General features: G+C 41.7%; 1 protein-coding gene across 12 annotated transcripts in view; it reads right to left on the reverse strand.

The window, feature by feature from the left end:
• The window catches only part of LDB2 (LIM domain binding 2), a 357,070-nt gene that overhangs the window by 220,656 nt on the left and 118,724 nt on the right, over positions 1 to 17,690 (reverse strand). For 8 of the 12 annotated variants that reach the window (XM_025211432.1, XM_025211438.1, XM_025211435.1 and 5 more), the window contains exon 2: positions 13,644 to 13,682. The exons of the other annotated variants lie outside the window; for them this stretch is intronic. In XM_025211432.1, the coding sequence (XP_025067217.1) occupies positions 13,644 to 13,682 (39 nt within the window). The remainder of the gene's footprint in view (positions 1 to 13,643; positions 13,683 to 17,690) is intronic. 12 annotated transcript variants of the gene reach the window in all.

The raw sequence follows: 17,690 nt of genomic DNA on the forward strand, positions 1-17,690 counted from the left end.
CAGGAGGCAATGCAATCTATAACATAAATGGCTTTGGAGTTCCTGGTAAATAATTTACCACCATTCTCAAAAAGGAGAACAAAAGATTTTGAGGTTTTTTGTTTTATATTGTTTGTTTTTAAAAGGACCCCATTTTTCAGAATTCAGTGGTTAGTGAGAGGTTCCTGCTCCTTCTTGTGTAATTTCCGTGAGGGTGTGCACATATACAAATTGTTGCATTATTTGTTGTTGACATGACAAGCAGTGTTGACAAGAACAGAATGGATAGATAGGTACTCAATACAACAAAGCACACAGACTTCCAGCGGTATCTATACCCCGAGTATTATTTGTAACAGTCTGGTAGGTTGATATCATAAGCCCATACAACAGCTTAGTGCCTACTCAATAATTATAAGTTATCTCTAACTCACTGTCATTTCCTAAGAGATGCTGCATCATGACTGTTCCATTGAAACCTTTTTGCCATGTTTTTTACCACTTTGCAGGGGACAGACGAAGGCTTAAGCGATGTTACATATCATATTTGCAGTTCTGCAGTGAATAGCCTATTATTAATTTGGCATTCTAGCATTCTTACAGCTACTAATGCAAAATCAAATAATGAAGAGAGGTAAAAAGAAAGTCTCATACAGTTGTGATGCAAATTCACACAGGAAACAAAGAGAAGAGGATAAGAAAAAGTGCAGTATTTCAACTTAAACCACACATATTTTTCATTCTCTTTCCTTTCCAGGACTCTGAAGGCTAAGAAAATGCAGAAATTAATCATCATGGATACTTTCAAATAAATACATAAATAAAAATATTCACATTCTATCAAAGTTTGAACATGGTTTAAGATCTTTATCTTGTAATTTTTGCATACTTTAAATCAGAAAGAGGGGTAAAAAAATCCCAGTGGAACATATGAATTCTGGGTACACTTTTCTGATTAAACCTATGGTCTAACTGCCTCACAGATTCGCTCAAGTTCTTTCACAGCCAAATGGTGAACAAAACCAAAGCAAGTGTCTCTAGCCAAACTGCAGAATGTGGATATAATTATTACAAAAAAAATGATAAAATTCCCCTTCTCCCCACAAAAAAGAAAGATGTTGAAGTCAAGACTGCCCCCAGGCATCTTTAACTTATGCACTGACAGGTTACGTGGGATTTTGCCAGAGTAATTATTTTTCTATTCAACAATAATGAGAAATTACCATGGCAACCTCCCTTTCACATGGTGCAGTCATGCACTCAAACATTGAAATAATGGACTAAATGTAACAAAAAATTAATACTTTGAAAATTATTTTTTTATTAAAATAAACTTAAAGAATACGTCAAAAGGACAATAAGGCAGGGGAAACCTGAGAGCTGGGTCAGTGTAGAAGATTACATTGTACTGTATCCAGTTATCCAGAAACAGAGTATTTCTCTGTCACAACTGTCACTGTTCCTTTTTATCACCTCCACCATTATTATTATTTGTATTTTAAAGCATAGTTCAACCCTGAATAGTGACTCTGTGAAAATGGAATCCTGGTGCTTCATGATTATTTTCTTTTTCTAACTTCTAAGTTATATGCAACTCAGTTTTCAAGTAAAAAAAAAGATTTCCCCCTGTAACTGACAGTGCTGAAATTTTTCTCTAAGATCTGAAATAAGCTGGGTCTTTTCCTTTTTACATGCTTGCATCAGTAACATAGTGTAGGCCAAATGATACTTTCCTTTTTGCCTGTGACTGAGACTATGGGACAGGTGTAATTTTTTGACCCTGCAATAGGAACTTAAGACTGAATTATTCTGTGATATTTTCTTCAAATCCTTTTATTTTTATTAATGACTCAGAAGGTAAGCAAAAAGCTCATGTATACAATTTGCAAATGACATACAGCTGGCTGGGGTTGCAATCACTTTAGAGGACAGGATTCAAATTTAAAATTATCTTAATAAATTGTAAAAAGATTCAAAATAAAAGACACATGTAGAGTGCCACAATGAGGAATGAGAATGAGCATCAACTGAAGTACAAAGTATGGGTGAAGGAAAATAGTGCTATAAATGTTGCTATCCACCCTTGGACCAAAAGAAGAGCATTTGCCAAAAACAGCCTTCCATTGAGGACCTCAAAAGCAAAATTGGACTCTTAATGAACGCTGAATGAACTGCAGCAGAGCAGATTTAAATCAGTTCTCAGGGGAAAAAAACAACTTTGTAACGGTAAAAACAAAGGCTAATGGAACCAGCTTCCCGAGGAAACTAAAATATTCTTTGGAAGGTTTCAATAGGAGGCTGAATAGGCATCTGACTGGGATGATTTAGGAGTTTTGAACTCTGCATCTGGGGTGGACTACATGACCCTCAGGTTACATGACCTTCAGGCTCACTTCCAACCATCTGGGTGTCTATACATGTGCTCCAGGCTTGAAAGGGGTGGGGAGAGGGTGGCACTTTAACTAGAGCTGCTCTGAGAGCCACTTTAAAGCACCCACAGCATCATGTGTATACAGCATCCTGAGCTTCAAAATGGCGGTTAGCTAACCACCATTTTGAAGCATGGGATGCTGAATACACATGACGCTGCGAGTCCATTAGAGTGGCTTTAGTTCAAGCGCCCCGCCACCATTTTGAAGCATGGGGGCACTGAATAGATGTGACATGGAGGCTGCTTGAATGCATTATTAACACGCTCCAGCAGAATCAAATTTGAGTCTGCTCCGATTAATTAGCACACGTCGGAGCAGACATCTGGCACGTGTATAGGTGAGCTATGATTCTAGTTATGCTTCTGCTACAGGAGAAAGTACTGTTAACTCCCTTGCATCTTTGTTGTATGTGTACTTATAACAGGGTATAAACACTATATTGAAGTTCAGTCATTAGAATTAGGAAACAGGTCTATGAAAACACACAGGATGCACATCTGTTTGAAATGGGACCATTTCCATATAATAACTCTTCAGTGAAAAACTGAATTTTACATGCCGGTCTATGTTGCTTGGCACTGTGCGAGACAAAAATAGATAGAGGTAGTGCCCTAGGGAGCTTACAGTTTTCTTCTGGCACTTGCAGGTATTCCCTATTTCCACTTAATCTTTTCAATACTATATACATCCTCATTCCTTTTAGCACCATACATCCTTGTCATATTTAAAGTTAATTCTGCACAAGAAAACTACTGTCTTTCAAAGGATGGCACAAGACACAGAGCACCACATAAACACCTACAGTTCAAGAGAAGTTTTACCATTAAATGTAAAATCTTAAAACCTTCACAAAAATTATACATTACAAACCCTGCAATTTAAACTTCATTGCAGGACAACAAGGACGTTTTTTTGCCTCCCTACATACCATCTGACACCTTCAGGGAAGGAATTCTACCTGATCAATACATCACACATCTACCTCATCATCACACATCTACCTCATCAACACATCACACATCTACCTCATCATCACATCCTCAACACAGCTCACAAAAGCACTCCCATGGACCCAGAGGGACAGACTTCTATCCTCAGCTCCCTCTGTGCAAAAATGAAGTTTATTTCCGACCTATGGGGACATTTTACCATCTTGTATCATCTACACTTTTCCCAGAGCCTGACGAAGGGACTTTGATTCCCGAAAGATTGCAGAAAAGGACACTTTTCTTGCCATTTTCCAGTTGGTCTAATAAAATGTATCATTTTGGAACCAAGAGTTCTAGTTTTTTGTAAACCCTGTAAGGCAAGTTTATATTAAAATTCTGACACAATTATATCCAATAGTCTTATACCCAGACCATCTGCAATCAGTTGTGACGAAATGGGTTTTATTGTGATGTTCAAAAGCTGTGTTCATGTTATTATAATATTGTATTACTAAGTTTTCCTTCTTAGCCTCTGAACAGATAAGGATAGGTTGAGTGCCAGGGTTGACTACCTGGAGGAGGAGACGATGGACCTTTATCATCAGCAGTCTTGAGTGGCTTTGTTGACATATCAACAAGAGTGAGATGGCCAACACCCAGGAGGTGTGGAGAGACAATAAGCCTGACAATGGGAGAGCAGGCTGAAAAAATACCCAGCCTGTCAGACTCTGGCTAGAATCATCTGGGGATTGAGAGAAGCAGAGGACCTTTGGAGACTTGGAAAGAGAACAGCTGATTATCTCTGGGGGTGCTCAGGTCTGTGCAGGCTGGACTGGAGACAGATGGAACTGAGAACCTCTGGCCAGGTGACCTTTGCCCCAGTCATTGCCTTTTACTGAAGAGACTGTCTGCTGTGCTGCTTGGAACTGGGGCTGGGGATCTCTCCAACAGAAGCTTAAGTCCCTTTCTTAATAACAGAATGCAGAACTGGATGCTAGCTCCTTCAGTCAGGGCCACAGTAAACCAGGGAAGGTGAAAGACTATAAGGGCCATAAGCAGTGGAAGGGGGGCTAATGGGGCTTAGGCCCCCCCAAATGCTGGGCAGCTGTAGGGCCACAAGGCAGCCTGGCCATGGGCTTCCGGCAGCTGCAACAGGGGTAGGAAGGGGAACGCAGACAGCGGTGTGGGGGTGGGGAGGATGGGGCAGCTTGGAGCTAGGGGAGGGGCTGGCGCTGCACAGCTGGTAGGGCATGGGACTGTGGGGGAAGTGGCTGGTCCAGGGGAGCATAGTTCCTGCTGCTATGTGCACCCTGGAAGGCATGGGGGCATGTGCTCCCAGATCTACACAGGGCAGGGCAGGATGCCACTGTGGGCTGGGGTTAGGGCTGCATTGGGCTCTTCCCAGAGGCTGGCAGCGGGGCTAGGAAGGAGCTATGTCAGGCAGCTGCAGCCACCCCAAAGTTTGCTGTAGCCCCCCCAATCCCCCCCTCCCAGTGCTGCCACCGCCCACCGGGAAGCGCCCAGTGCAGCCCCTGCCCCAGCCTGCAGTGGCAGGCGCACCCGGCCTGTGCAGAATCGTGGGCACGTGCCCTCCTGGAGCATGTGTAGCAGTCAGAGTCACCCCCTGAACGATCCATGCCTCCATCCTGTGCCCCACCCTGCCCTGGCTGGGCAGCACCTGCCCCACTCCCTCCCCCCACCACAGTCCTTTCCCCTCCCCCTGCAGACTCATCTGCTGGCATTCACATGCATCTTCTGCCCCCTTCCCCCAATGTTTTTTCTTCTGCCACCTATGATATGGTCACAGACAGAAGTGCAGCTCCCTGATCAGAAGGCTTTGCAGGAAGCATTCTGAGTTACAATGATCCCTTGGACCAAACAGAAGTTGGTTCCAGGGGGGAAGGGAATCTAGCTGCTGGCAGCAAGCCTGGAGCCAGTTTTCCCTAGCAACGGCTCCTCCTCTCTCCCAGCCTGCCCCGTTTCAGAATGGGAGGAGGGATCTCATTGTAGAGGTTCCCCAGCCAGTGCTGGAGGGTGGAGTGAGTGAATTGGAAGCCAGCCCCCACCAGGAGCTCTCCAACACACCTGCCCCACCCTTCAGTGGAAACTGAAAAACCCCCAGACCAAACTCCCTCCATTCCCTGTCCCTCTCCCATTCTGAAAATATTTTGAGATTGGGAGACAGTGCAGACAGAAGTTACAGAAAACACTGTATATTGAAATATCTTCATCTGAGTCCTCATGCAATGAGGGGTTGGATTTTCACCTGATCAGTCATTTTTTAAGCAGTCTCCAGCCATGCACTTGTGTTTGGTCATGGCTATAGACCACTTTCTGTGGCCAGACTGGACAAAAACTGTCACTTCTGTGTATGCCCTATAAAGCTATGATCTCAGAATGGGAAGGAGTTTCAACTCCCACTTGCTCTAGAAGCCATGTCTGGGCTGTCTTTAGGAGACTCTCTCAGAGACCAGTCCAGGCCACAGTTGTTCTCAGCTCACCCCACTTGGAGGGCACTCCATGATGCTAGCACCTACTAACATTAACTCTGCCTTTGGGAAATGTCTCAACCTTAACTGAACCCAGCATATATAGTCATGATCTAACTTCAGCCAAAGTCAACTTCAGCCTTTCCGTTTACTTCATTGAAAATTAAGAGGGACCTTCATGTGCCTCATGTTATGAGGAATTTTGATAAACAGGAATGAATGTACTTACTTAGTTCTGCAATAAACAATATTTTTATATTTTATCACAAGTTGTTGCTATTGTCTGTCTACATTTGTATAGGAAAACCTAAGATAGAATACAGATATTCAGGTACTCTTGAACTGTTTGATTTTAATTGCATACAGTTGTTTAAAAGCCAAGCTTCTATTAATATGAATACAACATGGTGATGAGAACACTGTAACAATATGTAACAACTCTGAGAGAAAACTACATTATTAATTACTATAATTCACTTACATTTTATGTTTCTGTTCTGGTCTGGGACAGGGTGTTGCAGAAGGAAGTAATTTAGCTGTTGCAAACAATAATTTATCGGGTTTAATGATCTATATGGTGTGTGTGGCACACACACAGTTCCACATTAAGGCAGCTATATCCTATCTGTTTTGGGGCACACAGCAGACAGACTGGATGTGGCACACTTCACTGTGGTCCTCTGATATGGACATTAAGTACTGTGATGTCAAAAATATAGGTGTCTGGCTCCAGGAAGGTGCCACAGATTCCCCAGAGTAGCACTTCCTCTCACCTTTATACAACTTCTCAGAGTATTACCTGAAGCTTGCCCAGGTGTAGCTTCTAAATAGGCTGAGCCCCTAGCTCCTTGGACTCAGAGACCCTGACTTCCTTGGTTATCCATGACTCCCCACAGATAACTACCTCTGGCTTAGCTCCTGGAAAGAGACTATATTTCTTCAAGGAGATGGAATGCACCCAAAGTCACCTGTAGCAAAGCAGACAGTTCATAGATTCATAGATTATAGAGTTGGAAAGGACCCAATGGATCATCGTGTCCAACCCCCTGCCCCAGGCAGGAAAGAGGACTGAGGCCAGACGACCCCAGCCAGGTGACTGTCAAGCCTCCTCTTGAAGACCTCCAAGTTAGGTCACAGCACCACCTCTCTTGGAAGCCCATTCCAGACTCTGGCCACCCTTATTGTAAAAAATGTCTTCCTAATGTCTAACCTAAACCTACTCTCCACTAGTTTGCACCCATTATTCCTAGTTACTCCCTGGGGTGCTCTGGTAAACAGCGCATCCCCAATTCCCTGCTGTCCTCCCCTGATAAATTTATAGACAGCCACAAGGTCACCCCTCAGCCATCTTTTGTATAGGCTGAAGAGATCCAGATCTCTCAACCTCTCCTCGTAGGGTCTTTCATAGAGACCATGTAATCATGTGGGTGGCCCTCCTCTGAACCCTCTCCAGATCCTCCGTGTCCCTCTTGAAGTGCGGCGCCCAAAACTGGACACAGTACTCCAACTGTGGCCTGAGTAGTGCTGCATAGAGGGGGAGCATCATCTCACTCAGTCTGTTGGTCATACATCTGCTAATACATGACAAGGTGCGATTGGCTTTGTTGATGGCCTCATTGCACTGCTGGCTCATGTTCATCTTGGAGTCAACTATGACTCCAAGATCTCTCTCAGCCTCTGAGCTGCTGAGGACATCCCCCAAGCTGTAGGTGTGCTGGGGATTCCTCCTTCCTAGGTGGAGTACCTTACATTTATCTTTATTGAATTGCATCCTATTACATTCCGCCCATTGATCTAACCTGTCCAGGTTGACTTGTATCTGCTCCCTCCCCTCTGGTGTATTAACTTTGCCCCATAATTTGGTATCATCTGTGAACTTGGAGAGGGTGCTCAACACACCCTCATCCAAATCACTGATGAAGATATTAAATAATACCAGCCCAAGGACCGAACCCAGTGGGACCCCACTGCCCACCTCCTTCCAGGTTGAAAATAACCCGTCAACCACCACTCTCTGGGTGGGGTGCAGTCCCTAAGCCAGTTAGCCACCCACCTGACTGTGTAGGCGTCCACTACATAGACCGTTAGCTTCCCTATGAAAATAGGATGTGAAACTGTGTCAAAGGCCTTCCTAAAATCCAGGTAGATGATATCGGTCTCTACTCCTGTGTCAAGGCAGTGTGCGACCTGGTCATAAAAGGCTATAAGGTTTGTCAGGCAGGATCTACCTGAGATGAACCCATGCTGGTTTCCATTCAGCATTGTTTCCCCTGCTGGTCTTTCACAAATATGCTCTTTGATGATTTTTTCTAGTATTTTCCCAGGGATAGAGATAAGACTGACTGGCCTAAAGTTACCCAGCTCCTCCCTTCTCCCCTTCTTAAAAATGGGCACCACATTGGCCTTTTTCTAGTCCTCATGAACCTGGCCAGAGCATCATGAGAGCTCAAACAGCCATGCCAGCAGCTCAGCAATGACACTGGCCAATTCCTTCAGTACCCATGGATGGAGGGCATCCGGTCCGGCTGACTTGTACCCATCCAGCCATTCCAAGTGCTCTTTAACTAAGTCAGCACTAACCTTCATTAGTTCCGGTGCCTTTCGGACATCTGTGTATGTTCAAGGTGGGGGGATTGTCTCGGTCAGTATTAAGGAATACTGAAGCAAAGAACTCACTGAAGAGCTCTGCCTTTTTGTCTGCATCAACCACCAACTGACCTGATTTGTCCTGCAGGGGCCCTATGCTACTCTGCGCCTTCTTTTTGCTCGTTATGTATCTGTAGAAGGACTTTTTAGTTCTTAGAACAAAAACAAGCTAAGTACCTCTCTTGTGTCTAGGAGTATCTTTTTTTTCCATTTTCCTCAGAAGTGGGAGATGTAAATTCAAATCCCCTCTAGATGAGTGAGGGCCTATAACCCACTACCACTTTCCCAGTAAGTGTTCTAACCTCCCAATTTCTCAGTAAGTGTTCTAACCACATTTAAACAGGGCTCCTTCTTGAGAATTTGCTAATTGAAAAATGCTTTTATCCAATAGTTTTAAGAAAATTCAGCTCACCACTTACAAATATTTTCCATAGCTATAAAAATTCAGATAGGAATGTTTTGATATCTGGCTTATTATAAGACTTAACTTCAACTATGGAGGAGTAATAAGTGCCTTCATAAATACTATCAACATTTCTTTGGTGCCTGTTTGTTCTTTACAAATAGGAGAAATAAAAGACAGTCTGTGCCCTCATGAGTTTCCAATCTACAAAATAAATAATTATGACTATGAACAGAGCTATGTGAAAGAGCACTGCAGAATGTCACCAGGGACTCTTTCTTGTCCCATAATCTCTCCCTATGTCTCAGAGATGGGCATACAAGTTAAAAAGTCAATTTAGAGAGAAAAAAGAACGAATTCTTCTTTTCTGTTTTGTGAGCCTATCATTCATTATATGGTCATATGGACCACTTTCTTTCACGTTGGGCCATTCAGATAAGGCAAACACAAATTTAATCCTGCTACCAATTCTCCAAGTCTTCTATGCTTCTTAGGTCTCATCTACACATTGCACTTAATGTGTGATTAACCAGTTAAACATGCCTTAAGTGTTCATTTGGCCACACAGCCAATCAAATAATGGTGTGATAAAAAGAGGAATAAGCTACAAAGTTATTCCACAAAATATGCAGAATAACTTTGTAGTTGCTTCCTATTGTGCCATTAATTGAATGTGTAGCCAGGGGCCCCTGTGGCTAGGCGCCCTGAAAACTGATTGGAGCTCCCAGCTGGGAGAAGGCCATGTGCATTCACAAGCCTGCGAGCTCCCAGCTGACAGGACTCCCAGTTGTGGAGGGGCCCCATGAACCCCCACACCTGGGAGATTGCAGCAACTATGGTCTCCCAGCCATGGGATATGTGGATCCACCTGTGCCTGGGAAAACACAGCTGGTGTGGTCTACCAGCCATGGGATATTTGTGAAGGTCCCTGCAGCTGGGAGATTGCAGCAAGTATGGTATCCCTGGGTCCCCATGGCTGGAAGACCTGGTCAGCTGATGAGCCTCCCAGGCACAAAAGCGCATATTGTGCCCCACATCTGGGCTCTCAGCTAGGAGAGCTTGATTCTTGCTAGTGCAGGGGGCGCCCAGGATCAGGCTCAAGGCATGATGAAATCTAATAAACTATCCACATAATCATGCCTCCTGCCAGGCAAATGTGACCTGGCAGGAGCTGTGATTATGCACAGTGCGCTTTTGATCCCATTGCACCTTTACCTGCACATGTAGGAGGACTGCTAAATGATCCTTTTCTCAAATAATGTAGCAATCAAACACTTCATAGGAAGATCCATTCTCTTCTTCCATTCAAAATAATGATTCTACAAAGTATCTGGTGGTTTTGCCACATTAATACATAGCATTTACTAGATGGATCATACCATAGATGGATCTGAAAAGCAATATATAATACACTGTCTGAAATCTTGCTACTAAGGGAAGGAGACTTTCATGATGATTTTGCATCAGTTACAGACCTTGATGCATGTGTGAGGTAACTGGGAGGTTACATTTTGAGCCCACCTCCCACCCGCAATTTGTCTTCTTGCCTGAAGTCAGTTGGTTGGACTCACCAGCATTAGGATTTAACTAACTCTTACTATTCCTGTTGTTCCTTTTGCTTCTTTTAGCTTTTTCTTTGTCTGGATAAAAATTCTAGAAATCTTTTGTATAATTTTTTCTTTTAAGAGCACTACTATTGGCAACACCCAGCATTAGGAATACTGAGTTCTATTACTGCCATTTGTTATTTCACACATGCCCATAGTTTTATTTTAATAGCCTTGCTTACTTTATTTCACTTACAAGCATGGCTGGATGCCATCTCTTGAACAATGTTTAGTAAAACTGGAAGAAAGATTTGAAAACTTGGCATTGGTCATGAGGAGTTTTCTATTCCATCGTATTCTTCCAATTTCTTGCCAAAAAGCTACTTGGTACGCAAAACGTATAGGTTTCTTTCACAGAGTTATCAATTAATTAAATTACTGTTTATATTCCAATTTGGAACTCATTGTATGTTTTGCAGCAGAGATAGCTCCTGGTTTCATTCTATCTATGTATAACTGTGCAATAAATTCCCATAGATTCAAATCTCAAAGACACAATGCAGTCTCAAGACAAATGGCCAGGTTCTCTTGATGTAATTAGGAGTAACTTTATGGAAGTTATTGAATTACACCAGTGGGAAAAGAAAATCAGGTTCAAAATGTAAACTCACTCTCACAAGTAATTTGTTCATTGAACATAATGGACAACGTTTCATAGTTTTATTGCTTACAAAGCCCCCTACAGCATCATGCTATATTGGTATATGATATGATACAACACAATATGATACAATGTAGTCATAGCTCATATTTCTAAAAAAGGAATTTTGAATTCAGACATTAATATTTGATCCAAAAAAAAACTAGCAGACTGAAAAACAATACGTTTGGGATAATCTACAAGAGACACAGATTGATTAATGCCATTTTCATGGTGTTCCACTGTTTTGAATGAATACAAAAGCTTTTCCACATAGAGAAATTGAGCAGCATAACTACAGAAAAATCACTATACTATTACAGCTAAGTTGGTATAACATACCCAGGCAGATGTTTTATGGCAAAAGAGAGTCACTATTATTCTGGAACATATAGAGTCCATATGGAAGATTTATACCAGCATAGGTATTATTGCTCTACGTACAGGTAGGCTGATCAATTTCCTCATGTAGATATATCCTAAATGTAGGACATTCTCTTGAAAAATGAAATATTCAGTGACAGAAGTTTGCTAAATTTAATAGTCAAGAAATAATAAAGCAACAAGCTATCTGATTCAGTGTAACAAAATTGAAAAAAACATATTTCTGGCCCTAAACCTATTATTTGTGATTGTTTAAACTTTTATTGCATACTGCACACAAAAAAGAAATGAATCCTTAAGTATACACTCTGTGTGTGACTCACTGGCCACCTACAGCAAACAGATACAGATTGCAATACTTAATGTTATGTTTTAGCTCATGCAAAGAAAAAAGCAGCAATTTATGAGGCATGTCATTTCACCTGTGGATTTAATTTGAATTTCCTATTTATATTCAGGACTATGAGTCTGCACATAAGATGAAGAATTAGGATAAGGAAAAGAAAAATAAGGGCAGAGGAAGCTGGCATCAAGAATGCACTCATTGTCACATGATATTCCATAGCAAAACTGTCTGGATTTTAATTTAGTTTTTTTTTAACTTTCTATGGTACTGATGACTTTCAGGGACCTCTGTGATAATCCTATATTCCTTGCGAGTACACAGAGGCACTGGTGTGTAAGGAGCTAATAGTACTGCCCTTCTCCAGTTGTTGACAGAGATGGACATTTACACCTTTAATGTAGTATCTATTTGGCCTCAGTATATATAAAACCCTTTATAAATCCAGGTTCTTTAAAGTTCTTTGAAAGTTTAAACATAATGTCCCTCTTTATACCTAAGAGGTGTAAAGAGGCTGCCTGTCAGCAAAATAGGATTTTTAGTAATATACTTCATCCCTGGCTACTGCAGATAAAATCATAGACTTGACTTCTGTGCTTTGCCCAAACTCCTGTGCTCTACATCAGAATATGCAATAACCTTCACCGTTGAAAATGGGATGCTTACAATATTTTGTATTACTTTCAGAAATACAAATTCCCTTATTTTATTCTGATACATTGACCTGGTTTCTTTTTTACTTTGTTTGCTTGCATCTACCTTAGTAAGCGGAAACTACCTTCTCTTTCTCACTGAACAGAGCACGTTCTCTCGCCATCAGTGAAGTCGAATGTCGCATGTCAGAGTGGAGATGAAAAAAAACTTATTCCCATCAGATTTAGCAAACAGAAACCATTTGATCTATCAGGTTTAGTGGACAGACTTAGTCTATGTCCTCAAATTCAATGAACACAAAAAAGCACTCAACTATGATATTGTAGGTGGTTTCACAGAAACTAAATTCCTGACAACATTTAAATACTATACTGATGGACACTGTCAAACAAGCAGAGGTTTCTTTCTTTTTCTTTCTAACGAATCTCCCTTAGAGGTGGTTTCTCACCAGATCCATTTATTTATTTATTTAAATAGCCTAAATAGAGTACTAGGCCTTTTCCAGACATGTATGAAGATGAGGCTCCTGCTCCAGAGATCTTACAGTCTAAACTGAGTGTTTGTTACCAAGATATATCTTGAACAGTAAGAAATAGGTTTTTCTTTGAGGCCAAGAGTTTAGCCAAATTAAAAACACAAGTAGACAACATATATGGATAATAAGGAAATACATAGGCACATAAAAATAGATTTAAAAAACCATTAGTTTGCAGAGTACAAACTAAACAGTAATGTGAGTGTTAGGGAAAAAAAGTTCTTATGTCCATAACTGCCTACTTCAGGATTTTTTGCACTTTCCTCTAAAGCAAGTATACTAGCCAAAGGGAGAAAGAGGATGCTAGACAGACAAATTGCTTCCCTGATATGGTCAGACTAATCTTATTTTCCAATTTATGGATATTTGCATAATTAGTAAACTATGGAAGTGGGAAGATGAGAAATTCAATAGTGAAGATTTAATATTGTTTTAGTTTAATTTAAAAGAGATGTAAAGACTTTCAGGTGAGTTAACTTATAACAACATTACATTTAAGTGCCCTTGAGCTTCCACATTAAAAGATTGAGAGAAAAAAATCTCTTTAAGACTCTTATCCAGCAAATACTTCAGCACATGCTCTAAATTAAGCATATGCTTACATGCTTTGCTAGATTCAGGCTCAGGTGTACATCTGCAGTCTATAAACACAAAAAGAATTACATGTAAATCACTTCAATGATAAACTAGCATTTTACTTCCTTTTAAGTGCTAAAGCCCATCCTACTATTCTCAGAAAAAATACACATTAAAAATTTACTTCTTTCCCCCAAAGACACCTTACTTCTTAGTAACACAGAAGTTAGAGATGGAAAACAGTTACTGTGTGATACATCCCACCCCCTTAGAGGACAGGATTGTTCTTTGTAACCTCATGCTACTGAAGCTTGATCTGCAAAGAGGTAGGCAGTGAAAGAGACAGCATTTGACAGATTCTATTATAGCAGTAACTGCAGTGAGGGAGGTATTCAAGACATTTTTCCTTTTTCTTACCGCTGATTCAAAAACATACATTCCCTTTTAAATTATATATTATCTGCATTTAAGTACTTAATAATATAATTGTGGTTCTGTTTGCTCAGTATCACCCAAACAATTTGTAACAGCATTATATACTTCTGAAAAGACCAGGGAGGCAAATACTATTGTGGTTCCACAGCAGCTCCATTGTTAAGGTTGTGTTGAGAGTTGCTCTTAAAGCAGGGATTATGTTTCTTTGTTATGATGAATAATATAGTCTATATCCCCCAAATAAATAGAGGTGTTCCTTAAGCCCAGAATGAATTTCCTAAGAATTTACATGGAAGTAATGTAAGACAATCACCTTGAAATGACCTGTTTATAAATTTGATCAGTGACACTTCCTCTTCTATCCAGTAGGCAAATTCTAGAATTTTGAAATCAGTATATTCCAGCAGTTTTCAAATGAAGCAAAATCTCAAGTAGTCTACATTTTAAGTTTATGACTGTGTTTGTATCTTGTTCTACTCTGTTTCTGTATATTTTATACAGTTATTTCATCAAAGGCTGCCATTGCTGAATGTCTGTTTCATAATCTAAGCCCTTATTAAAAAAGAATGTAAAAAATATGGTCACAATTTTTAAACAATCAATTCATAAAGCCAGGTGTCTAAACCCATTTTGAGGATCCAGACATGCAAGCACGTGTGGTTTGCGGCACCGCAAATTTCTTTGAGGCACCACAAACCACACATGTTGCATGTTAAACCATGCCCCTCACTGCTAACTTGCAGCGCTGGGGCAAAATTTGCTACTGGGATTTCTACAGCTAACTGGGGCAACAAGGTGCCTCAAGATGGGGAGCAGAGGCACACAGAGACAAGGGAGCAGCCAGCCCAGAGGTGCTTGCTCCCCCATCTTGAGGCATCCTGTGTCCCAGGCAGCCAGGGAGAGACTGGCTGGGGCACAGGGTGCTTCAAGGTATGGGCTCTGTAGCGTGTGTAGATGGGGGAAAAGGCAGCCCAGGGCCTCTCCCCAGCTGGCTGGGACACAGGGTGCCTCAGTACAGGGGCCGTGTGTCAGTTAGGCACCCTGTGCCCCATCCACCCCGGCCCTGCAGCACATGGAGCAGTAAAACAATGTGTTGCACTGCAAACCGCCTGAGCAGGGGCGTGCACTGCAGCACAAAGTAGCAGCACCAATTTGTGCCACTCCTTTTTGTGTTGCTGCAAACACACGCCCCTGATATAATCTTTTTATGTAATCTTTTTTATGGTATATCTAGCTTTTGCAAACTATATCTAACTGAATACTTAAGGCAACTTACTGATGCTGGGAGGGGTGTGGCATGTGTGTGTTAAGACATGCTTGCAGAGCACAGCGTGTGGGATGCGGAGGATTCCTGGAATGCCTCCCTAACACCAGCAGGATAGTGTCTCCCTGACACTTGTAAGATAGCAAGAAGTTCAGAAAAAGGTCTCATTATAATGCTAAAAATCACACCCCTGGGCAGGGCAAAAGTATGTTAATGAAACATATATGTATGTAAATGAATTACATGGCTAAAACATAGGTATAGAGACATGCTCAGTAGAGAACGTCTTATGTCAGTGGCTTGTAACCAATCACTGAGCGATACACTTGCAAACGTATGTATAAAAGGTACCCAAAGGTAGAAACCGGTGGTGCTTGCTTTGCAAACGATTGCCAAGCATCCCTCTCTGCGCAGACTGGAAACAATAAAGATTAAGTTGGATCCTCCACCCCTGTGTGTTCATTGACAATAGCGCACCAGGCACGAACTCACACTGTCCATTGGGGACAACACCCCTGCTAATGTGGACATGGCCTTAGTGGCCTGGTTTTCAGAGGCGATGAGCAATTTACATCACCCATTTGACTCAGTATAGGTAATCAGAGTAAGTGGGTGCTGCTAGATGCAAAATAATCCACCTACATTTTTGTGTCTACACATTTTGCAGTTATAGACATTTACACACATTAAAATGTAAGCATACAGGCCGAGATTTTCAAAGCTGTGTAAAGAATTTAGACATCCCATTGCTTTTAAATTTTATGGAAAATGAATGTCAGAGTACTAAAACCAGCTCTGAACATCTAGGTGCATGAACTTTCTGCTATTTTACAGGATGAAACCCAGAGATGAGGTAGCAAGTGCCTAGCTGGGATTTAAAGACTGGCTGAGGTATCTGGAAGCGAACCCAGCTAAAGGAAGAGTAAGAGTTACTGGGAAGCTGGTGAAGCAATCGTATTTGCTCTGTCTAAAATGTTACTCTCTTGGAAGAGAAATCTATACACAATGCTCAAGTTTGTGCCCTCTGATGCTCAAAGCTCTTCAAGCCACCAAGTTCCTGCTGTTGAACATGAAAAGCTCTGTGTGGCAGACAGAAGAAGTTGGAGCACTGGTTAAAGCTTTCTCTGCCAGAATGAAGTACTTTAAACAAAGGAGATATAATTATTTGCCTAGTCCCCAGCTCTACTCCCTAGCTATCCCCTTTCACTGCTACAGGCCTGCAGGCTTCGTATTTACTTGCAAAAAGCACAGTTAACTTAGAGAGACTGAGTTGCTTGGGTGAATTTCCTTAAAACAATGCAAACACTAAACAACAGGAAAAAGCATATGTCAAGACAACACCCGCAAACAACACCATTCTCTAAACATTAGTCTATTATTATCATAGTAATCAGGGTGTGCAGACTTAGCTCTGAACAAGATACCCTGAAAAGCAAGGTAAATTAACCCAGGCAGAATGCCACGTGAATGCAGCTAGGCAGCTTTCAGTACTTGAGCTGATGCATTTAGAGGAAGATCAGGGATCTTTGCACTGCACTGTGCCATTTACACATCTTCAGTCACATGTAGAACATACTAACACAACATTTCAGTTTGACAGTGCTATTAGCCTCCATGCACATACAGTTAAAAATTAAAAGATATTGTAATTGTGTGTTATGAAGAAATAATAATTAAAAGTTCAGGCCACAGGTGTAATTCCTTTTTTAGAAGGGAGAATTTGTGCAAATAAAGCTGTACCCATTCAGCTTAGTACACTCTCCTGATGGTACATGCAAACATTCACTGTATTTGATCTACAATCATACAACTTTCTTTAAGCTGCCTGATTATAGATCAAGAGTGGCCTGCACACACTTTCTTTAGTGCTGTGAGCTACACTGGGAACCCAATCTAAGTAAGCTGGGGTGGGGGAAGGGGCAGAGGGCTGACAGTTGGTGGGGCTAAATGTAATCTGGTTGGCTGGGGGTGAGGGGGTAGGAAGAGCACAGTCCTGGAGCTGGGGTGAGCAGCTGGACTTTCTCACCCCTCAGGCTGCACTCCAAGGCATTGCACATAAAACTGTTTAAGTGATCAGAAACTGGTTTAAACCTATCTCAGAACAGACATTCAGTGCACATAAATCAGTTTCAAACTGGTCAAAACTGGTTTGAGATAAACCTGGTTGAATGTAGTATCAGACTTAAATGATTTGTCTCAAACCGGTTTATGCAATGTCTGTCCCAGACTCCTTGCTGGTTTAAGATAAACCAGACTCCCCCAGCATCCCAGCATGCTCTCTGAGCTGGGCTAGGCAGGGCTTTCTGCTCCAGCCTCAGAACTGACCCCGCATTTCTGCTCTCTAGCCACAGCAGGAACCAGACCTAGCGGAGAC

Source organism: Alligator sinensis, unplaced genomic scaffold (genome assembly GCF_000455745.1).
Source record: "Alligator sinensis unplaced genomic scaffold, ASM45574v1 scaffold466_1, whole genome shotgun sequence".
NCBI classification, from domain to species: domain Eukaryota; kingdom Metazoa; phylum Chordata; order Crocodylia; family Alligatoridae; genus Alligator; species Alligator sinensis.